Here is a 17,224-nt window from a genome sequence, read left to right on the forward strand (position 1 = left end):
TGGAAAATTGGGAGCTGTGCTCATCCCCAAAGCCTAAGCCCAGAGAAGGTGGCAGCAAGGCAAAGGAGGAGTTTGGAGGAAAGAGAGTCCCCTCTGGATGGGGAAATCAATGAAAGCCTCTCATGGAGGAAAAGACGGCATCTGAGCTGGGTACTGACAGATGGGGACCAGTCAGTCATGTGGAGGTAAGCAGGCTTGTTCTGGGCAGTGGCGACAGCTTGAGGAAAAGCCAGGAACAGAGAAACCAAGGGGCCTCCTCCCGCCTTGCTTCAAGCCAAGCTCAGCTCCCTGCTCTAACACTTGGGGACCGTACCCTGGTTGCCCTGGTGATGCCAGCTCTCCCCATTTCTGGTGCTTCTGGAAGATGGGCCATTCTGTTTCCCTGTCTGCTAATTGGGCCTGCCAGCTCCCTCTCCGCCACCCCAGGCCTCCTTCTCAGTCCCTCAAGGTATTCTGAGTTTTGTCATCATGGTTCTGGGGTGCTAGGGACTCAGGGCTGGGAATACTGCCACCGTGCTACAGAAGTATACAAAGACACAGCTGTGGGGCAGGAGGGAGAGGGATGACTTGGGCAGAAGCATATGCCAGCTGGCACTGCAGGCTGCAGGGGGGAGGCTTGCAGGCAGAGTGCAGGGTCTGCTTTACCTAACATCTTTATCCCTTGCATTTTTTCCTTCAGTCTGGAATTCTCCTCCACTAGGCGCTCAAAAGCTGCGGACACCTCGCCCAGAGGTACGCCGCCCCCAGGGTCGTAGATCCGGTATGGTCCTCTCCCTTCCATGATGGTGGCTCAGCCCCTGCCGTGGTGCCCGCCTGGCTGTAAGGACAACAGCAGTATGTCAGGGGGCTGGCCAAGCCACTGAGGCATCCTAGTCAATCAGTGCCCCAGAAGGCAGTCACCATAACCCAGAAGAGAACACAGCACTTCAGACTGCCTGGCCACAGTACAGCAGAGCAGAATAGTCACCTCCTTTGATCTGGAAACTTTGCCTCTATTAATGCAACCTAAGAATGGCATCAGTTTCTTTCAGCAGCCTCACTGTACCACCAGTTCATTTGGAACTGCAGTCAACTGTGAGGTGCAATGTGGAGTACAAGAAAGAGCACTGGCCTTGGAGTCAAAACACTTGAGCTCATGTCCTGTTGACAGGGTCCAGAAGAAGAGGACCCTGCATCACTGCATCCGCAGCACCCAGCATGGTGTTAGCTATGACAGGAATGCCCAATAAACACTTATCAAGTGAATAAATAGTCTAGCTATTAACTCACTGTGGGATTGTGGGCAGTCCCTTCCCCTCTTGGAGGAGGGGAAATGAAAGTCTTACACTAAATCAGTGATCTTTAAAATGAAATGTTTGTGACCAAAGGGATAAGCAAGTCAATCCAATCTGAATTTCCATTTATATGTGCACTATCTTTTTTAAAAGAAAGAACAAGAAGAAAACCCCCTGACTAATATTTACTGTATGAATTGACACTGTCAACCTCCTCCTTCCAGTTCTAATGAACAGACGGATTTTCCATCAAAGCACCATCTACTTGTGCAGCAAGTGCTCTGCATTACTCTGTTCAATTTCACCAGCTTTATTTCATTTGAAACCACTGTGCAAAGTGATTTCAGAATCCGAGTTCTGTGACTTAGCAGAGAAACTTCTTTCTTGCATTCATTCATTCCACAATTATTTACTGAGCATCTATTCTGTGCTGGGTGCTAGTCTAGGTGCTAGGTAATTATCAGCAAACAAAATAGACAAAAATCCTTCTTGGAGCTTACATTCTAGAGATGGAGGTAGACAAGTAGATACATAGTGAGAGAGATGAACATAGTATTAGGGGTGATAAAAACATCTACGGACAAAAATTAAGCAGGAAGTTTGAGGCAGGGACTTTATAGAAGGAGGTGAGGGAACTAGCCATGCTGATATCTGGGGGAATAATATTTCAGGCAGAGAGAACAGTAAGTGCAAAGGCCCTGAGGCTGAAAAACTGATTCAGCCTCCAGCCCTACAAAGAGCTTACTAACCACGAAAGAGCTCCAAAGGTCTCCACCGGGGACTTCAGAAGGACTTGGGGCCCCGAAACCTCCCTCCCAAGACACACCACCCCCAGGGCCAAAACGATTTCAGTCACGAGTCCTCAAAGGCCCTTTGAGCACCCACAAGTGCTCACTGCAAGAAAAGAGTAAAAAGGGACTAATAATAACAGCCACCATTCATTAACCTACTTGCCAGGCACTGCATTAAGCCCTTCAGATGCATTATCTCAGTCAAACTGCACAACACCCTAAAGTACATAGGAAATTATCGTCACTTTATAATGGAGGCTTGGTGAGGTTAAGTAACTCAGCCAGGATTACACAGCCAGCAAGTGAGGGCCAAGATGAAAATCCAGCTCCACCTAAGAAAGCCGAGCTGATCACCTGCTGTCCTCACCCAGCTGCCAAGACTCAGGCCAGACGAGCAAAATGCAAGTTCAAGCCTATTTGCAGGGTAACATGGGTACCTTCTGGGCTGTTTCCCCTGCCTTGCAGCACAAGAGATAAACAAGGATTTTGCCCAGAGGGTCCACATTACCATGGGATGCCATGAGCCAGGAGGAAAAACAAAATTCTGGTGAGAGGGACCTTTCCCCCAAAGACTAATGAAAAAGAGAAACACACACTTGAGAGGCACCCACGCCCTGCTGAGCCCCACAGAGGCAAAGGACAGCTGCCCACACACCCAACACAAAAGTCACCAGCCAGCTTAGGGGGGACTTATTTTTAACTTGAAAGGTCAATGTTACACAGCAGAGCAATAAAGCTTTGAAGTGGTCACTGAATTAAAAGACAGTGTGGGTAAGGCACTTGACACAATGACTAGCATATAGCAAGGAGCTTGAAATGTTGGTAGATGTTGGGGGCATCCTTCCTCTATGCTCCCCTTTCTCCTGTGTGCCTCTCCAGCAAGCCCTTACGCCCAGTATGGAATATATATGACTGAGGTAAGCCTATGTGCATCTGACTGAGAACCTCCTGGAGGCAGGGGCATGCTCTCCTCATCTCTGTTGCCAGCACAGGCCTGGCACTTGGGAGGTGAGCCGTGATTAAGAGCTGAATGGAGTTCACAGATGGGGAGACCAAGAGCCGGAGGGGCCGTAGCCACCTTTGGTGATAAGTGACAGCAGGTGTCCGGGTTCCTGCTCACCACTCCACACTCACCCTACATGGAACTCACAGCTGACATTATGTGATGATTTGGGAATGTTTTTACTCCACATCTGGCTTGCCCAATAGATTAGAAGCTCCACGAGAGCATGGGCCGAGATCACCTGGTCTACCAGGGTATCTTCAGAGTGGTCCAGAATAGAGCCCCAATACACCTCTGATCAGAACAGAGAGACAGAAAGGGCCAGAGGAACCCTTGACCCTACGCCTGCCTCCTGACAGGCCATGTGTAAACATCCTGAGAGCCTAACCGTGATCCACGGACCAGAAGCACCTGGACAGCCATACATATATACTTCTAGAATCGAGGCTGGCACAGCCAAGATCTCTCAGAGATGCCCAGATGTAAGGCCAAGCGACAGAGCAGGATGCAGGATACAGGAATTGAAACCCCACCTCCACATCCTCCAAACCACGCGTGCTCTCCCTCAGCACTGGGGAGCCGACAGGGAAGCGGACTCACGGGAAGCAGCGGAGGGGCAGGCAGGGCTATTCTCCTGACTCCAGCCTGGGCAGCTGGGGGGCAGGGGGAGAAACAGGCTACAGGCAGAGGGAGCCCAGACCAAACAGTCTACTGTGAGAAAGTCCTCTCTGGAGATCAGAGGAGCTGCCCAAGGGAGGGTCTGGACTTCTGGAGGAAAGAAACACAAAGACAGGAATGGGGAATTTCCACGTCCTGCTGACCTCATGCCCAGATGGTCAGCGGCAGTTCCAGGATGACCGCCGGGCAGATGGGAACTCTCCTCCTGGTCTGTGTGGTTTTTAGGCCTTTCCTGGAGAGGGGATTCTTTCCCAGGATGACAGAGCTGGACGGGAATCTCCAAGGGCAACAAGGCCAAGCCCGTTACCAGGCGCCCCAGGGGTCTCGGAATGCGGGGCTGCATCACTGTCCTGCCTCCCTGGCTGACAGCACGTTTCCCCTCTGTCACAGACCGCAGGAGTGGGTGTGGACAGGGGAAGGAAGCGCTGACCACCCACACGCCTTGCATGGGGCAGTACGGGAGCTCAGCGCCCAGGCATCCCGGGGCGTGAGCTAACCTGACCCTCCCTCATGGTGTGAGGGCAGCAGTCAGGCCCCAGAGCAGGAAGACCAAGGTCACACAAAACGTCAGGATGGAGCTGGAAGGTGCCTGCTCTCTCTCCAGTCTGCCAGTGCTCCCACCCTCCATTTCTGCTCCTGTGCTGCAATCCCACTGCAAAGCAGAGGCCCCACCCACATTCTTGCCACGTCTGGCCTGGACTCCATACCTACCTGAGCCTGGTTCCTTTAAATTTAAAGCTACAGATCAGGTGACCCGCCAGCAGTGGACACCAACCTGCCTTCCGAAAACAGAAACCGTCGGTGGGGAAGAGGCAGCCAGCTCAGACCTTCTTCCAAGACAAGATCTTGGCTCAGGGCAGGGGGGTGGGATCCCACAGCCCACCCTGAGAGGCCTGGGGGTGCCCGCTGGAACCAGAAAGTCCCGATTTAGGGGCAAAAAAGGGCCCAGAGAGATGGCAGGCCAGACAGCGACGACAGAGTGAAACGACGGAGGCGATCCTGTTGAAACTGAAGGAGCCACCAGCCCAAAAAAGGAGGAAGAGCCGGCGTGACAGAACGACAGGTGAGCAGCTAAGGGGATGGGGGGGTGGGAACGTGGGCCCAAATCACAACCGCCACCCAAGAGGATGATGACGGTTGAAAAAGGCTAGATTCAGAATTAAATTTACATTCCAGCTTCTGCACTGAAATGCTTCAGCCCATCAGAAGCTGCCTTGTGATCAGCCACGTGCTGGTGCCAGAAGTAGGAGCTCCTAGGTATGAATGAATGATACGAATTTGCATAGCCAGTAACATTTGCAAACTACCTAGAGTTTCCCAAGCATTGTTTTTCTGTCACAACAGCCTTGGAAAGAAGGCATGGCTGGTGTCTGTTCGACAGATGAGGAAACTGAGGACCACTTGGGAACTTAGTCTGATCTAATGCTACTGGGCACTGGCTGCATCCTGAGGTCAGTTAGATGTTGCAGCTCTGGGGGAAGTGAAGTTCTCCCTGGACCAGAGGAAAACTCCTGAGTAGATCTCTGGTACTGGGAGTTGGGAGGTCACGGTGGCCAGCAGCCTCATCCCCAGGCAAAGGCAGGGGCTGGCAGGGATGCTGGTGGGTGGGGGTGACAGCGTGGTGAAGGGAAGGGGTCTTCAGGAGGAAGGCACAGGACAGGAAATCAGAGGTCCTGATGTCTACTCTCTTGCCCGCTCTGATGGGCATGGGCAAGCTGTCCACTCTCTGTACCTCAGTTCCCTCACAGGCACAGGGAGGAGCCTGGACCAGAGGGAAACTGGGTGATGACTTAAAACTGGCCTAAGGATCCACGGAGACCCAAGCCTGTCTTGGGAGCCAGCCACAAGGCAAGGAAAGAGACGGGACCCAGCACACTGGAGATAAAACAGCCTTGGAGTCAGGAAGAAAGGGGCCCAGTAGGGTGGGATCTGGGGGTAAGCAGGTGAGGCACGCAGGGTGCAAAACAAAAGGGGCGCCCAAGTGCACGCAAGAGACCCTGAGCGGGAGCCCTCCTTACACACTGCACCTGCGGCCTCACCTGCGCCTGCCTCCCCCTGGTCCAGCTCTGCCCACCCCTGCAGGCTGTGTGATACTGGACCAGTCCCTCACCTTTTCTGAGCCTCAGCTGCCTCATCTGCAAAATAGGAATAATAACAGAATCCACGGCAGGTCAGATTAAGGAAGCTAAATGAAATAATATATGTATAATTGGAAGGGAGTTCTCACTTTCTACTTCCCAATTGTTTATTTAACAAAGAAATGTATTCATTTTGTAATAAGATTTCCTAAACAATAATAATAATAGTACCTCACTAAGTACCTGGCACTCAGTAGGTTCTTACTAAAAGGTTGAGGCAGCCCCATAACTGTGCCCAGCTGATTGGTTATGGCATCCACTTAATTTCTGTGAACTGCAAATAACTGTTAAGCAGGGACACTGGGACAACACCACAGCTGGTGAAGCTGAAGCTACAAGAAGCCCATGGACCAAGGCGATGCTCATGAAAGATTAGGAATCATCTGAGTCTCATTTTCCTCAATTGCAAATGGGAATATCTTCCAAGTCCCCCAAGGGCTAACGGGAAGTGAGGCATCATGAAAGCACCTCGCAAACTAAAGCAAAAATCTGTCCACATCTGCACTTCGTGATGACCTCCAGTCCTCCTCACCCATTTCACAATCAGGGAAACTGGGGCTCCAGGTCCATCCATCAAAGAGCAGGCGGTGCCCTCTTGATGGCTGTCAGCAGAGAGACAGCACCTATTTAGATGGTCTGTACCCAGGGAGCCCGCCTTAGCATCCTCCCCAGTGAGGAGCCAAAGATTTAATCAGTCTTTCCAACCAACTCAGTAATAAAGAGGCTGCAGGCATGGGGTGTAATATGAGGAACAGGTGGGGCTCAGGAATCGTAGGATCTAGTCAACGTACACCAAGGCAAATATCTTCCATCACCCAGCCTCAGTTTTCTAAAAGGAGAGGTTAGCAACAATAGCAATAATACAACAAAAGGGGGAAGACTAGACAAACTTTAAGGCCCCTTCTAGTTCTAACTTTCCAGAACTTGCAGTTTATTGTCATCCCTTTCTAAAACCTTTTGACCTTAAAAAGCCTGCTCTCCCCAGCTCCAATCCCTCCCAATGCCCAAGCAGATTTCCCTGCCTCATCGATCCTCCTGCAGTGCTATCAGGGGTGCTGTCGCCTCCCCAAGAGCAGTGAGAAACCCCTGGATGATGTCTGCAGCCTTTTCCCAGGTCCTGCCCTCCTCTCTGGCCTGCACTCAGGCTCTCCAGCTCAGCCCAAGAACTGTGTCCTTCAAACATGGCACACGTCTCTGTGTCCTTCTTCCCCTCCTCCCCTCCACTGACTCACCCACAGAGGGAGCCCCACTGCCCCCACTTAGCCTCCAAGACCCAGGCTCTACACTATCAGCCTAGGGACAGTGGGGAGGACCAGGGCCATCAGCTGGCTGGAAACGCTGCAAAAGTCGACCAAAGAGCATGTAACTAAAGCTGGGAGAGGGCCTGACAGTTGTGTGCTACCATATGCCAGGCACTAGGCTGGCATCATTACCAACATTATTACCTCATTTTCTTCTCACCACACAGAGATAAAAATTCTTATCCCTGTTTTCCAGCAAGGAAACCAATCCTCTCGGCTAGATGGCATAATCTCTATTTTTCAGATGAGGAAGCAGACTCAGAGAGGTTAAGTCACTTGCCTAAGGACACACAGCCGGTTAGTGGCAGAACAAAGAATCCAGCCTTGATCTATCAGACTTCAACATTGGTGCCCTTTCCACTAGCCTGCACTGACTGAGGGGCACAGGGCTCTGTGTCTCAGGGGGAGGACACCAGTCCTGCCTGTTGTCCCACTATCAGGAACATGCCCCAGGTTCTAGGTCCCTACCTCTATGTGTTGCTAACTTTGCCTCAGGTACCAGTCTGCCCTTGATTGCCAGCAGTCAACAAGGCTTAGACTCTCAGGATGAAAGGAAGCTCAGGGGAAATTCGGTCCTGTGCTTATCCGGTCCCCAGGGGAGCCAGGGGACTCTGGTTGACCATCTTTAGTGACCCAGACCAACTTCCTCCTCCAGGAGCCTCCCCTGGGCAGCCAGCATTGGCTGTAGTTAGGCTACTCCCAGTTCTGCTTCCACTGACCCTTGCTCTGCTTCCTGGGGTTCCCTAGAATAAGGAACAAGATGACCCTCTTCTCCATCTCAGCCCTGAGGAGATTTGGAACCTGCAGCATTCTGTCAAAGCAGTTTAGCCCTTGTTCCCTGCATCGCCCTTTGTAGGGACTGGCTTCCAGATCCCTCCGCATCCACCCCCTCAACCCTCCACCCCCACCCTATCTGCAGCTGGCTTTGAAACTGGACACAACACTCCAGGTGTGGTTTGCCTGACCAAAGAGAGCAAGTTTCACCTCCACCCTTTCAGGTATTATGTTTCTACTGATGTCGTCTTGTGGACATTTGCTTTTCCTATAGCTGGCTGCCCACACTAAAGAATGTCCTTTCTCAATGACGTCAACAATCAGGCTTGTATGCCTGATTGGCTGAGAAGAAAGTTCTCTTGTAGAAAAGTATGCTTGAGGAGGTTTCAACTATCTAAAGGGTCAGAGGTAACTGACTGGGTAATCGCCTATTTAAGTAAGCTAGGAATCTCTGTGTCACTATACACAGAGACTGGACAAAGATGTGCACTGCCACACACTCTGTAACAGCAAAAACGTCCTGAATGTTCATCAAGTGAGGACTAGTTTAATAAACTATGGTGCATTCATTCAATGTACTACTTATACAGCCATCAAAAAGAATGGGGCAGACTGCTTTGCAATGGCAGAAAGGTGCCCATAAAATATTGTTAAGGGGACTTCCCTGGTGGCGCAGTGGTTAAGAATCTGCCTGCCAATGCAGGGGACACGGGTTCGAGCGCTGGTCTGGGAAGATCCCACATGCCGCGGAGCAACTGAGCCCGTGTGCCACAACTACTGAATTCCGTGCGCCTAGAGCCCGTGCTCCGCGACAAGAGAAGCCACTGCGATGAGAAGCCCGCACACCACAATGAAGAGTAGCCCCCGCTCGCCACAACCAGAGAAAGCCCGTGCGCAGCAACTAAGACCCAACGCAGCCAAAAATAAATAAATAAATATTTATTTATTAAGAAAAAAATTGTTAAGGAAAAAAGCAAAGTATAGATTTATATGTATAATAGGATACTATTTATTAAACAACACACAACTACATGTGCATATATGTGTGTGTGTGTGTATGTATACATATATGTATGAAATCTTAAATGTGCATAGATAAAGGTCTGGAAAGATACACACCGAACTGCTGCTAGTAGACAGATCTAGAGAAGGACTTGGGCTAGGGGACTGTAATCAAAAGAAACTTTTTTTTTAACCTAGTTTTTTAACTCTTTACAATGGAATCTAGTCCTGTTCTATTTTTAAAATTAATTTTAAAATACAGGCTGGAGAGAAAGAGGAGAAAAGAACACAACTTTCATTTTTTACGTTATACGTTTGGTATTGCTTGAGTTTTTGGAGTTTTTTCTCTAATGAATACATGTTATTTTGTAACACTTTTAAAGGGAGAGTTTAATTTTTTGTTTTTAAGTTAAGTGGCTTGACAAGGCCAGAACAAGAGGAAAGGGCTACTGTTCTGGCACCAAATGAGGCTGGAGGGCTGCGGGCAGGGATGAGAGCCTCCTTATTATGAATCTGCTTCACGTGGACAGACAGGCTATAGGGACTGAATCATCAATAAGGAGGGAAAGCCCAGGGACAAGTTTTCTAGTCAAGGAATGTGGTAGATGGAGACCTGGCAACTGTAAAGGAGAGTTTCAACCTGGAACCCGCCAGAAAGGATCTGGTTTCAGGAAGGTCAGGGCTGGGCTTGAGGTGACAAAGGCGGGAAGAAAAGCACCGGACTTTGGTGCTGGAAACAAGGGCGAAGCTTCCCACCCATTGCCTGTGGGCCCTCACACGGGGACTTATACCTGTTTTGCTGGAGAGGAAGCCGAGTCAAAACAGGTGCAGAGCTGGGCTCAAGGTGGCACGGTTCCCAAGGGACAAAGGAGAACAGCCCCACCTGATCATCAGTCCCCAGCCTGTACTCCCCACTGCCAACAGCCCCCTAAGAAGGGCTGAGAAGGCAGCCCAAGCAACCCCAGCCCTCTTTCTTTCACCTCCTCAGGGTTCCTGGGATCCACAGGTACAAATACTCTGCGCCGAGAAGCCCGGCTTCCCTCCCAGCAGCTGTGACTCTCTTAACCTAGGAGGAGCACATCCACTATCAGCCACAGGGACAAAGAGCACTAGGCCCAACCTTGGGACAAAAGGGAAGGGAGGGCTTCCCTGGTGGCGCAGTGGTTGAGAGTCCACCTGCCGGTGCAGGGGACGCAGGTGCGTGCCCCGGTCTGGGAAGATTCCCACATGCCACGGAGCGGCTAGGCCCCTGAGCCATGGCCGCTAAGCCTGCGCGTCCCGAGCCTGTGCTCCGCAACGGGAGAGGCCACAACAGTGAGAGGCCCGCGTACCGCAAAAAAAAAAAAAAAAAAAAAAAAGGGAAGGGAGACTCGACTGTCCTCCCGTCTACCTGACCCCAAAATGCCCAAAGCTGGTTTATCCAACAAAGGCTTTCTCCAGCCCTGTAACTCCCTCCTCCAAGGGAGAAGATGACAACTTTTGAGAATTCCCCTCATACCAAATATGGTGTAAAGAGGGTTTAATGGGTTCAACTCCTGGTTCTGCTCCCTCACCAAGTGACCCTGAGCAGTCCTCACTTTCCTGGTTTCTTCCCCCTATGGAAATGCTGTGAGGACCAACTGGGAACACTCTGTAGACTATCCCAACAGGAGCCACAGTGGTTAGGAAGAGAGCTTCCGGGGGCAAGACTAGCCAGATAAAAGCTGGAGAGGGCCTATTTTAATAGCAAAGGCTGGAAACAACCTAATGAAGAAGAAAAGGAATAAAGACACCGACGCCATTTCACACCAGGGAATGCTAACACTATACAGCTGTGCAAAACAAACAGGCACCCGCTAGAGACACAAACAAGGATGAACCTCACAGATATAACCCTAAGCGAAACAAGCAAGTTGCAGAAGAACACAGGCAGTATGATGGCATTTAAATAACATTTTAAAACAAAACAATACTAAATATTGTTTACAGATGTATATGTTTATAATAAAACTGTAGAGAAATACAAGAGAATAAGCTCTAAATTCAGAACACTTGTTTGCTTCTGGAGGGGTGGGGAAGGAGATGATGGGGAGAAATTTCACATGAACAGAAAATACGTTCTTTCTTAAGCTGGATGGGTGGATGCCCAAGTGTCTGCATGTTATCTCTGTGTCTGAAAGATTCCTTCGTGTTTTCTAGAAGTCAGGTCTGCCGTCCTCAGACCCCCACTCCTCTTCCCAGAGGTTGGGGCGGGGAGTGGCAGCACCTCAGAGGCAGCAGTGGGGGTGTGGCAGGAACTGGGGTCCCTCAGACCACTGAGATGAAGCTGGCCGTGAGGAAGGCACAGGACCAGGGTGTGCTGGCCAGCTGAGAGCGGTACAGGCGTCCTCCACTGCGGGTGGAGACAAAACCAAGGGCCCCTGACTCATGGGACACCCCCACGCCCGCCCTAAAAGCACCAGCTCTGGTCTCTGAGTAGATGACTCCCTGGTGACACGACACCCCAGCCCCCAGCTCCCTCCCCCCACCACACACACACACACTCACACATCTGCCTGGGCCACCGGGTCTCTCCACTCCACAGGTGCTCAAGGACACAGGCAACAGCCTCGGAGGTGGGCTCCTTGGGGAGAGGAGAGTTCAGCCCCACCTGGGGACAGCCCCCAGACAAAGAGCCAGCCGCCCCTCAGCCCAGTCATCTGTTCCTATCGGAAGAGCGACTGTCCCGGGCCGGTCACGGGGAAAAACAAGGACTTCCTCCCACAAGTGGCCGCCCAGGTCTGTCTCTGCGGGCCATGGAGCCTTGCTCCCCACAGAACGAGGGGCGCTTCTCCCTGCTTCCCTGTGCCTTCCTTCTGGCCACTCTCCAGGGGGCTCCAGACACTCTCCAAAGAGGAACAGGAAGAGGAGGGGCAGGTGGGGGGTGGGCAGCAGCAAGAAGCCGGGAGGGTGGGCACAGAAAGGCCTGGCCCTGTGGGAAGAACTCCGCAACTACCGGAGCCATAGAGGGCAGCCCAGTCACTGGGCTACAGTTTTCTGGAAGTAATGCCCTAAGACGCCTGCCACTGCAATCCCTTCATTTTGCAGCTGGGACACCAAAGCCAGCAAAGGGAGGAGGACCTGCCCAAGGCTGCAGGGACGGCGGTGACACAGAGGGGAAGCAAACCCAGTCTTCTGGTGGCCAGCTGCGCGCTCTTTTCACCACACCTCCTACTGCCTTCCCTCTCTCTCGTCCTGCACCCCTCCCTCCATGTGGTCAGGTGAGCAGTGAGGGGAAAAAAGAGGGACGAGAAAGGAGGTGGGCCCACACCGGGGAGCCACCTGTAACAACACTGGAAGGGGCCGCCCCGCCTACAAGGCAGTTCACTCCTGACGCTGCACTGGGGGTGGTCAAGCGGAGGCTGGCTAATCACCTGCTGGGGTGCTGGGTGCTGTTGAGGAAATTCGGGCCAGATGTCCTCTGCGGCCCTCCCACATGTCTACTGCCACTATTCCAAACAGGGATGGAAAGACGTCTGAGACAAAACAAAGGATGACCCATCGAGAGAGGACACAGCATGGTCCAGAGGTGGCAGAGGATTAAAGGCAAGTCACCCCGAAGCCTGAAAAATCGGACCACCTGCATCGTCTCCTACTGAAATCCCTTCAACAGCCTCATGATCAGCCTCATTAATGAGATTTAATGATGATTTAATGAGATTTCTCATTAATTTAATGAGATTTAATGATGTTCGGCAGCCAGCAGCGATTGATCACTTACCCCATGCCAGCCCTGTGCTGAGCGCTTGACACACACTGTCTCATTAATTCACACCACTCTGGAAGTAGCACTTACGTCACATAAACTTATAGAAGAGGAAGCAGACACAGCACGCACCCAGGTGTGCTGAACTCTAAATCAGGCACACTACACCACGGGTTCTCAGAGAGCAGCTGGACCGGCAGCATCAGCATCACGGCCACCAGCTGGATCAGACACCCTTGGGGGCGCAACCCTGCAATCTGTTTAACACGCCACCCAGGGGACTCATGCACGCTTGGGCTTGCCAATGCTCTGATCACTTCCCAGTGCTGCTGACGGGGAAAAACTGACACTTCTCTGCCTGGTAGTCAAGACCATTGGGTTTTTCCTAGCCCAGGTGGTCAGCTCCCCCAGTGCAGCAGAGCCTTAGCCCAAATCCTCTTACCCTAAGTTGCAGAAGGGGCTCAGGCCCCACTCTGCACCTCATCATCTTGCCTGGGCCCGGCCTTGAAGTCGCCTCCTTCCAGAAGGCCCCTGACCATCTGGCACCCCCAAATTGCTCCACACCCCAGTCAGACTTACTGCCGGGCACGTGCTGGCACACTACGCCTTCCAGCTAGCGCTCATGGCACATTTCTGCCCAGTCCACAACGAGTTCCTGGAGGGCAGAGCCAGTACCTTATTCACCTGAGTACCACGCCACTCCACACAGCACCAGGCCGGAGGGCTGTCAGGAAATGTTTGCTGACTATCAGAAGAAAAGAAAAATGCCTTGGGAAGCAAGTTCTGGCTCTCACCCTGACTCTGCCACTACCTCTCTGGGACAAGCGCCTTCCCATCTCTAGGACTCAGTTTTCTCATCTGTGAAATGCACCATTATTCTAGTTTCTTCTATTCTACTCATCTGCTGAACAAACCCAGCAAAGCCTTACCCCAGACACTCTTTATCTAGTATCAGGAACGCACACGTGAAGACTAAAGAGGTCCCTGCTCTCACCCTTCTATTCTAGGAAAAGAGGAAGACAACAAACAAGCAAACAGTAAAAATTACTGTATGCCTGACACATACCGTGTCTACACACATACTTTCTCAATTGCAAATAAGCAAGATCATTTCAGGGCGTGATGAATGTATTAAAATATATATATAATAGTAATATGACAGAAAGTGAAAAAAGGGGTTACTTTGCATAGAAAGGTCAGGGAAGGCCCCTCTGAGGAGGTGACATTTGAGCTGAGACTTGACAGATAAGGAAGAACCAGCCATGAAAAGAGCTGGGGAAAGGTGTTCCAGGCAGAAGGAACAGTACATACAAAGGCCTCAAGGCAAGAATAAGCTTGGCCTGTCCGAGGGGAAAAAAAGCAGGCTGCTGCGGTTAAATCACAGTGAGTGCAAGAATAAAATAGTACCCAGTAGCACCCAGAGAGGGAGGCAGACAGCCGACCTCCTACAATTCTGAGGTGTTCAAATCAGGTCGGCCAACCCAACCCAGAACATCCGGGGCCCAAGTCACAGGCAGCACTGGGGGTTAGGGTATGAGTCAGACCCCACGGCTTCCTGGGGCCCCAAAGGCCCTGATGTGGGAATAGGGGCAGGCAGCAACCCTCAGCGTGAGTGCCATGCCATACCCACGGACACACACGGGTGGGAGAAAACAGGGTCACATAAGTATGTAGAACACAGGACACTCACGGCTGCAGCCTCCAGAGGGACATGATCAAGTGCTTCACTGAAGTGCCAGGCCCTGATCCCAGGACACAGCCAGGATAGTGGAAAGGAAACAGGGCCCAGGATTCAAGGCTTACTAGTCTTGGGCAAGTCTTAACCTTTTGGGGGTTCAGTTTCCTCACCTCAAAATTGAGGCTACTACTAGTGACTCTCTCCTAGGGTTGCTGAAAAGAGTAAATGAGATACTCAACATAAAGCACTGTGCCTGGCACACAGTATGTGCTGATAAATGTAAGCTGTTATTATTACCATTATTGGTTTTTCACTGCCTCAGTTCTCTCTGCTGTAAAACAGTGATATTAATACATCATAGGATTGCTATGAGTCTGTGCTAATAAACATTCCAGCCTCCTAATGCAATATCCATTGTCAGGAATGAAAAAAAAATTGAGAGTCCTCTTTCCGGATCTCTCATCAGGTGCTGAATTCCCCTCTACCCTACCACATTGTTTGGAAAATGAGTAAGAGCTGATTAAATTCTATTTTGACAACACTGTGAAATAAAAATGATGCATTAGGAATCCATAGATTTCTCTGCACTGTCATTCTGCAAGGGGGTGGGGATAAACGTTGCTGATTCTTCTGCATCATCCACAAAAGTCCCCCCCTCCAACCAAAACACGAAGTCTCACTCAGCGGCACAAAATTCCCACCCACAAAATTCCCATACAATTAAAGAATATATAATACAGTCACTTCCATGTACACACAACTTCACACACTCTTGCAGACAAATGTTCTACAGCGGAAAACTCACGCATATGTAGAAACTCCACACCCCAAATCGCTCCCCAAAATTCACTACAGCTACCCTGCAAATGCACCCAAATGTTGTCTCCCACAGTGGGCAAAATATGTTCAACAGAAACAGTATATAGCACAGAGTCTGGAGTCAAACGCCAGCGTTCAAATTCTGAATTTGCAACTCTCTAACTGTATGACTCCAATCTCCAAGTGCCTCGGTTTCCTAACCGGTAAAATGCGGATAATAATAATCATACTCGTTTTGAGGATGGAAGTGGCAATTAAACGAGTTTAATACATGTAAAGAGCTTAGTTCAGCACTTGGAAAGCGCCCAATAAGAGTTATTTTCCTCTTCATTACGTGTGCACACGGCTTCCAAAACTGGTCTCCCACACTATAAACAGACCCACGCCCGCACACACACCCTGCAACCCGCGGGTCCGCACACCCAGCACACAGCCCGCCTGCAGTTCCCAGACACGCTTGCCCACTCAGTGCGCACGCGCGCCCACCACCCTCCGCGCAGGTCAGGGATTCCCCACTCGGCCGGACCCGGCCGCCCCTGGAGGTGCCCTGCGCCCGGGGACCTCGGGCGCCGGAGCCCAGGAGACAAGAAACCCAGGCCACCAGTCCGGGCCTGACCTCCCCCCTGCCACGCCCGGTGGACTACCGAGGCTGGGACCGGCCCAGTCCCAGACTCCATTCCTTTCCATCCCCGCTCCGCCCGGCCGGCTTACCTGAGGGTGGGGACCCGGGGAGACAGCACCCCGCTCTCCGCGTCCAGCCCGAGTCCAGGGACGCGGTAGAGGCCTGGGCCAGTCTCTGGCCCCACAGCACTGCACAGGACCCCGGGTCGGGGAAAGGGGACAGGGCCGGTGACTAGGAAGTGCTGGGGGCCGGGCCGCCCCACCCCCTGGGAAAGTCCCCAGTGATTGACAGGCCGCTCGCCCAATCACGCTGCGCCATCTGGGCGGGTCCGCAGCCACCGGGGTGGGACGCAGAGAGGTAAACAGCCGCCGCCGGAGCAGGTCGGTTCCTGGGTAGCCTTTGCCTCGGGCTGCAACCTCCGCAGGTCCGGGCAGTCCCTCGCCGCCCTCCCTGCTGCGGAAACTCCGGGCGCCGGAATGAGGCTGGGGCCACACTGAAAGCCGGAATTTCAGAGTAGAGACGAGCCTAAGAGACCACCCACCCTTTCCTTGCACCGAGGGGCACAGGGGCCGGAGCCCGGTGGGGGAGAGGGGGAGACTTGCCAAACGGCATGTAAGCATTTGTAGCTGAGCCAGAGCTAGAGTTCGGGGTCCTAGAGTTCGGTCCAGGGCTCCCCCGGACTTCTTACAGAGCTCACAGAAATTCCGAGGTGAAAGTACCCTTAAAGAATCTCATTGTCACAGCTGACATTTTTTGCGTACTTACTGCTCCAAACTTGGTAAGCACTTTGCATGCTTTATTTATTTAATTCGGTCAGCCACCCTAGTGAGATGGTTTTTATCCCCCCCCCTTTTTTCTAACCGTAAATAAATTAATGTACAAGGCGCGTGGAGGTTAGATGACCTCAGTAAGTGGCTGAACCAAGATTGAAACCCAAGTGAGCAAATCCGTAGCCCACTTTCTACACGGTCTACCTATATGTGGGCCAGATCATGCAAACAGGCTGTGAGATTTCCCAGACCAGGAAGGAGCAGTAACTTGGTTTACGCTTGGGAACACTTGTTTTTTTAAGCCCACCATTTTATTTAAAAGAGGGTAAATTTTAATTTCAAAAAGTGTCAAGTCCTAACCTTGGAATATAGGACAGCTCTTCAAATTAGCTTAATATAGCTTTATGAAAAACTTATTCCAAAAGATTCATTTCACCGGAACTATTGAAAACTTAGTCATTGACAGGCCCTCATCCTCAGAAAGGATTTGGGGAACTATTTCATACAGGCCCTCATTTTACAGGAGAGCTCTGTAAATTAACTGTGACTCTGTGTGAAAACACACACACACACACACACGCACACACACACACACACACACAACCTACACAACTATATGCCTAATCCAAGAACTCTTTTTCAGGCTTTGT

General features: G+C 51.4%; 1 protein-coding gene and 1 long non-coding RNA gene across 5 annotated transcripts in view; one reads left to right on the forward strand and one right to left on the reverse strand.

Annotated features, from left to right (window-relative positions):
• Positions 1-16,051, reverse strand: part of TNIP1 (TNFAIP3 interacting protein 1) — a 46,376-nt gene extending 30,325 nt beyond the window's left edge. For 3 of the 4 annotated variants that reach the window (XM_033853472.2, XM_033853471.2, XM_033853470.2), the window contains exons 1-2: positions 15,894-16,051; positions 646-817 (exon numbers count right to left, since the gene is read on the reverse strand). In XM_033853472.2, the coding sequence (XP_033709363.1) occupies positions 646-781 (136 nt within the window). In that variant the 5' untranslated portion in view covers positions 782-817; positions 15,894-16,051. The remainder of the gene's footprint in view (positions 1-645; positions 818-15,893) is intronic. The other variant, XM_033853474.2, reaches the window with a different exon arrangement.
• Positions 3,722-14,930, forward strand: LOC117311645 (uncharacterized). Its single transcript, XR_004525925.2, has 3 exons — positions 3,722-4,809; positions 12,028-12,200; positions 12,442-14,930. It is a non-coding gene; the product is annotated as an uncharacterized lncRNA (long non-coding RNA).
• Positions 16,052-17,224: the final 1,173 nt, after the last annotated feature.

This window comes from Tursiops truncatus, chromosome 3 (assembly GCF_011762595.2).
Source record: "Tursiops truncatus isolate mTurTru1 chromosome 3, mTurTru1.mat.Y, whole genome shotgun sequence".
Classification (NCBI taxonomy): Eukaryota; Metazoa; Chordata; class Mammalia; order Artiodactyla; family Delphinidae; genus Tursiops; species Tursiops truncatus.